The sequence below is a fragment of the Hemitrygon akajei genome, chromosome 6 (assembly GCF_048418815.1).
Source record: "Hemitrygon akajei chromosome 6, sHemAka1.3, whole genome shotgun sequence".
Taxonomy (NCBI): domain Eukaryota; kingdom Metazoa; phylum Chordata; class Chondrichthyes; order Myliobatiformes; family Dasyatidae; genus Hemitrygon; species Hemitrygon akajei.
In genome coordinates this window covers 181,585,012-181,591,381 of record NC_133129.1, presented here as the reverse complement: position 1 = coordinate 181,591,381, position 6,370 = coordinate 181,585,012, and the positions used below count along the sequence as shown (strand labels likewise).

The following is a 6,370-nucleotide window of genomic DNA, read 5'->3' as shown; positions in this document are numbered from 1 at the left end:
CAGTCTACATCCTGACTGTAATGTGCCCACCAAAAAAGTTATGGAAAGTGTTCAAAACAGCATTTCTACATTCTAAAGCCTACACTTTTATTCCCTTCTACCCCTCCCATCCATGTACTTATCCACCACTTCTGCAGGCAGGTTGCTCTACACGTGCATTGTCATACATTCCTCTATACTGTAGAAAGAGAAAGTGAGATGGGGGAGACAAGGAGAGGGAGAAAGACAGAAAGAGAGAGGCAGACAGACAGACAGACAGACTGAAAGTAAATGAGGGAGATAGAGATAGAGATAAAGGGATGGAGACATATAAAAAAACATGGTCCAAGGATACTCTCTAGAGGCAAAGGTGGAGAGTGACAATCCGGGTGGAGAGCCGATCAGTCACTGGCCCAATCAAGTTTAAGTTCAAGTTTAATTGTCATTCATCCATACACATGAATATAGTGTATGGGATATCTTCACTCAACTTCACTCGCCCCATCACTGAACTGTTCCCACAACCTATGGACTCACTTTCAAGGACTTTTCATGTAAAGCTATCGAAAGGTATTGTTTATTTATTTATTATTTATATTATTATTTCCTCGTTTTTTCTTTGCATAATTTGCTGTCTTTTGCACACTCGTTGTCCTGGTGCATGCAGCCTTTCATTGCTTCTATTGTGTTTCCCAGAGCCTCTGAAGCAGTCCTACGTTGAGTTCAACACTGACTGGCAACACCTGTGACACTGCGGGTGCCCAACTGTCTCAATCTGTGGTATTCCTTTGGATTCATCAGCTGCATGGAGAGGGGGAGCCTTCTGCATGGGAAACAGCTTGCTCTCCATAACGTACTGGCCTGGCTTGCATATCACGCAGACAGCTAAGGCACAATTTCCATGGTCAACCCCAACCAATGGAGAGCCTCATGTTGTGTTTCTTGCATTTACTGTGAATGCCCATAAGAAAATGAATCTCGGAGTTGTATATGGTGACATATATGTGCTTTGATAATAAATTTGCTTTGAACTTTGAAACTATTCCTCACCTGTACAAATGCTTAACAGTGCAGCAACATTGTGACTCAACCAATGGGAGACTAGCAAAAGCCTCCAGCCAATCAGAGCCCAGAAGCTGTAGGAGTGGGGTGTGATTGTTTCTTGGAATGCTGAGTCCGGGATCCATCACTGAGTTCCAGAGTTTCCATGTGCATCTTTTCAATTTAAAGATAACCTCACATGGAATGCAATGATGGAAAGAGATAATGACACCCTTGGAGAGAGCAGCAAAAGGGACATCAGAGATCTAAGCAGATCAGCTCCACACCATCCAGAAAGGATGAGCAAGAAAGCTCCCAAGTACTTCCCCTCACTTTACGACACCAACAGCGTCTTCTCCCCGCTCAGCAATTTCAACATCTGGGAGAACTTGTTCCCAGCCGAGGAGGTCGCGGAGAACAAGGCTGCCAGAGCTCCACTATGGCCTCAGGGGCTGGCCGAGAACCCCTACGAGCCCCTCAAGTTCTTCTCACCCCCAGCGGGAGGGGATTCCACCTGGAGTGAGCTAGATGAGATATGTGAGCTAGACATCAGGCTAAAGGAGATGGAGCTCCTTACACTGACAGGAGACGGCTTTGATTTGCGGCGATGTGAGTTCTAGCGTTAACCTTCACTTACTGGTCTTTATCAAACTCAAGAGCCGCAAGCTAATATTGCAGATTTATTTAAGTTCAAGAGCCACAAGGCAATTAATGTTGCAGCTCTAAAAAGCCCTGGTTGGGCCACACTTGGAATATCATGTTCAGTTCTGTTTAGCTCATTACAGGAAGGATGTGAAAGCTTTAGAGAGGGTGCAGAGGAGATTTACCAAGATACTGCCTGGATTAGAGAGCATGTCTTATAAGGGCAGGCTTTGCTCTTTGGAGCAAAGGATGGTGAGAGACTTGATAGAGTGTACAAGATTATAAGAGGCATAGATCGAGCAGATGGCTAGAAACTTTTTTTACCAGAATGAAAATGGCGAATATGAGGAGTTTAATTTTAGGGTGTTTGAAAGAAAGTATTGGGGGATGTCAGATGTATGTTTTTCCCACAGAGAGTGGTGGGTGCATAGAATGAGCTGCTGAGGTGCTGGTAGAGGCGGATACATTAGGGACATTTAAGAAACTCTTAGTTAGGCACATGGATGATAGAAAAAATTATGGCCAAGTGAAAAGGGAGGGTTAGGTTGACCTTAGAGTGGGTCAGCACAACATGGTAGTTTAAGATGGCACTACCAAAGAGGTGCAACAGCATACTAGTAAATAATAAGGCAAGAGGTTCAATTAAAAACATTACTTACAGCTTCTTTTCTGAAGAAAATAGCGGTGAACTATCACCGCAGGCAGTGGGGAGGCAGGCAGAGGCAAGGGTGGTTCAGGGCATGAGCGGGCTGGGGCATTGCAAGGCGCAACTTTTTCGAGCCCGAGTCGCAGATGGGGTTCGTATCGCTTGCAAAGGTTTCAAAGGTACATTTAATGTCAGAGAAATGTATATAATGTACATCCTGAGATGCTTTTTCTTCGCAACCATCCACAAAAACCCAAAGAATGAACAAGAGTTAAATATTAGAACCCCAAAGTCCTCCCCAGCTCCGCCCCCAGCGCGTAAGTGGCAGCAAGCAACAATCCCCCCCTCCCCCCACCGGCAAAAAAATATCGGCACCCGCCACCGAGCACTCAAGCGTGAGCAAAGCAACAGTAGAAACACAGACTTGTAGTACTCCATAGAATACTTGTTCACCTGGTATTCAACATAACACACGCTCTCTCTCTCTCCATTTCACAATGAGAGGGGAGACATAACAAGCTGGTTTATGATCGCGTCACTTTTTCCAAGCTCTGTGCCCAAAGATCTCGAGTCTCTGGGCTCACAGCCTTCCTTAAATCTTCCATCTCTCACGGCATACCGGTCTTCTGTTTGAACACCAACCTGCGATCCCCCCCCACCCCCCCACCCCCGTCTCCAGAACCGTGAAAACTCGGTCCTCCGAAAGCGAGCGAAGTTCTTGGGCCGAGCCCTTGGCGTGCCGAACGACAGCCAGTTGTGAAACCCCGAGAGCGGGTCCCATTCCCGCAAAGAACCGTAGTCAGCGTGTAACTCCAGGTCGGGGTCTTCACAGGAACCCTGAAAGGGACAAATAGAGAAATGAAAGATGGAAGTAGACCTGTTTCCGAAGATGCAAGCAAAGGAATCGCCGTTGGGCGCCATTGTCCTCCTAAGCTCCACCTTCTTCATGCGTTTCGGAGATGGAGTGAGCGATATGGAGAGGAGTCAATGTGGAAGAGTTTTGGTGCCCGTCCACCTCTCCCGGGTGTGAGGTTGGATCACTCCAAGTGCCGAGCTAACTTGGTGAGATCAACGGCTTCAAGCGGTATGGCCCAGGCGTATCGGGGTGCAGGAATCCGGTTCCTAATACAGGGCACTACTCTGGGATTTGACAATTTAAACGTCGGCTCAGATAGCTTGGAAGCCCGAGGCAGGTACAAAGGCTGATTTCGCTCCTTCTTCCACAAATATGTATTCTTTTCTCAGCCGCACCAAGGCTGTGAACTGATCCAGCTTCTGTGAGTTTCTGCCCCACTAGTGTGATGAACTGCGGTCCAAAGATTGGGCCTACTCCAGCTGCTTCGGGAGCCGATCTGAGACTCAGTCTGATTCAGAATGCTGTTGGCCTGCTTCTATTGTTTGCTTGATGTGTGCTTTCCCCTCCTCTCTCTCTCTCTGCAGTTGTATTTGATCCATTTTTTATTGGCTTCATCGGGTTCTGTGCTTTGAAGCTGCTTGTAAGTAGACAAATTTTAAGGTGTATAATTTCAAAGGTTCAAAAGGTCCATTTTAATGTCAGAGAAATGTATACAATATACTTCCTGAAATGCTTTAATTTATACATTCTTTGATAATAAATGTGCTTGAAGAGCTTGTACTGTGCTGTAATGTTCTATGTTCTGTTACAGTCTTTTGTATTTCAAAGCCCAAAGTTCCAATATCAAAGTAAATTTATTATCCAAGTGCATGGATGTCACCATATACTACCCTGAGATTCATTTTCTTCTAGGCATACTCAGCAAATCCAAGAACCATAATAGAATCCATGAAAGACCACTCCAACAAGCAGGACAAACAATCAGAGTGCCAGAGACAACAAGCTGTGCAAATATACAACAGAAAACCTGGGTTTCAGCACCTAAGTTACAGAGAAAGGGTGAACAAGTTAGGTCTTTATTCTTTGGAGTATCGAAGGTTGAGGGGGGACTTGATAGAGGTATTTAAAATTATGAGGGGGATAGATTGAGTTGACATGGATAGGCTTTTCCCATTGAGAGTAGGGGAGATTCAAACAAGAGGACATGAGTTGAGATTTAAGAGGCAAAAGGTTAGGGGTAACACGAGGGGGAACTTCTTTACTCAGAGAGTGGTAGCTGTGTGGAACGAGCTTCCAGTAGAAGTGGTAGAGGCAGGTTCAATTTTGTCATCTAAAATAAAATTGGATAGGTATATGGACAGAAAAGGAATTGAGGGTTATGGGCTGAGTGCAGGTAGTGGGGCTAGGTGAGAGTAAGTGTTTGGCATGGACTAGAAGGGCCAAGATGGCCTGTTTCTGTGCTGTAATTGTTATATGGTTATATGGTTAACATATGAGGAGAGTTTGGTGGCTCTGGGCCTGTATTCGCTGGAGTTTAGAAGAATGAGGGAGATCTCAGTGAAACCTATCGAACGTTGATAGGTATAGGTAGAGTAAACATGGAGTGGATGTCTCCTATATTGGGCGAGTCAAGGACCAAAGGGCATAGCTTCAGAATAGACGGATATCCCTCTAGAACAGAGATGAAGAGGAATTTCTTTAGCCAGAGGATGGTGAATCTGTGGAATTCACTGTTACAGACAGCCGTAGAGGCCAAGTCATTGGGTATACTTAAAGCAGAGGTTGATACATTCTTGATGAGTCAGGGTGTCAAAGGTTACAGTGAAAAGGCAGGAGAATGTGGATGAGAGGGATAATAAATCAGCCATGATGGAATGGCAGAGTAGACTTGATGGGCTGAATGGCCTAATTCTGTTTCAATGTCTTACATTGCTCATCATTGTTCTGACTTCAACTCTTATGACCTGTGACAGATAAGTTCCTAAAGATGCTGAAAGATGAGAAGATGCAAGATATCAAGACAGCCAAGGAAAAGAACCTTCAGATCTTAAAGGACAAGGCAAAAAAATGGTAGCCTTCCCATTGAAGAGATCTCAGCTCCATTTGTTGACCAGTCTGCAAAGACATTAAATACAGGGGCTAATATATAAAACATTAAATCAGACTTCATTACTGCTAGGATTATTTTTTCCATATTTGTAACTATAAATCATCAATTCACTAAATAAGATATTTCAGTATAATTACTCAACTTGAGCTGAATTGAGTTAGATGTTATTTTACTGTATTCTTTGAATCTCATATGGGGCCCGTCTCGAACACACAGTGCATATCCCCCAGCGGCTCTCAGACAGAATGTTACAGCAAAGGGTTTTACTACAGATCACGTGTGTTCCAGACCAAATTATCGGCTAGCTTGATCCACCAGTATCTGATTTCTTTCACAGACCAAGAATGATCGACTTTTGTGAAGGTTTAGTTCATGACATCTTGCCCCACCTTCATTAATTCCATTTTATTAAATATTTAAAGAAATTGAGTCAAAGAAGAGCGTTAAAGAAAAATCTTCTTTCTTTTCCTCTTAACCATGTTGTTGTCTGAAGGATTATTATTTAATTTCAGAAAATTTGGGAAATTCTATGATAACAGTGTAAGTTAGCAGCCTGAAACCAGGGTGTCTAGATGCAAGATGGTCTGAACACACATGATCTGTGGTAAAACCCTTTGCTGTAACGAGACACTTCAGTGGGATCTATATGGCAGGTGGTAGGAAGGGAGGAGGCCATGGGGATAGTTATCCTGCACAATTAATTAATCTATTACTCAATTCCATTCTGTGGAAGCTCTTCTCTCTTCCATTTCCCATTTCCTCATCTCTGCATGAGACTCTTGCTGGACATCAAGGGCATGGGGAAATACTTGGAGAAATTATAGAAGGTTTAAGTTTCCATTATTTCAATGAGACAAACTTTGTTCTGTGTAATAAAAGATTAAATCATTTCCTCATATTTTCACCTTATGCAATTGAAAGCCAGTCCTATTTCCTTTGAAAGGATTCTCCCCCAGAGATCATTGCCTTTGGATGCCTGTGAATACTTAACACTGACTGAACCAAGTACATTGGTTTCAACTAATGGTTTTCTGTGATGCTCAGCTGGAGTCTGTGTTGAAAGGTCTACTTATTCATTATGATATCCCCACATCCC

The 6,370-nt window shown here is 43.8% G+C and overlaps 1 protein-coding gene across 1 annotated transcript; it reads left to right on the top strand.

Annotated features, from left to right (window-relative positions):
* The first annotated feature begins 1,319 nt into the window (after window positions 1–1,319).
* Window positions 1,320–5,238, top strand: LOC140729865 (uncharacterized protein C11orf91 homolog). Its single transcript, XM_073050073.1, has 2 exons — window positions 1,320–1,629; window positions 5,138–5,238. Exons 1-2 carry the CDS (start codon window positions 1,320–1,322, stop codon window positions 5,236–5,238), a joined length of 411 nt encoding a protein of 136 aa, XP_072906174.1.
* Window positions 5,239–6,370: the final 1,132 nt, after the last annotated feature.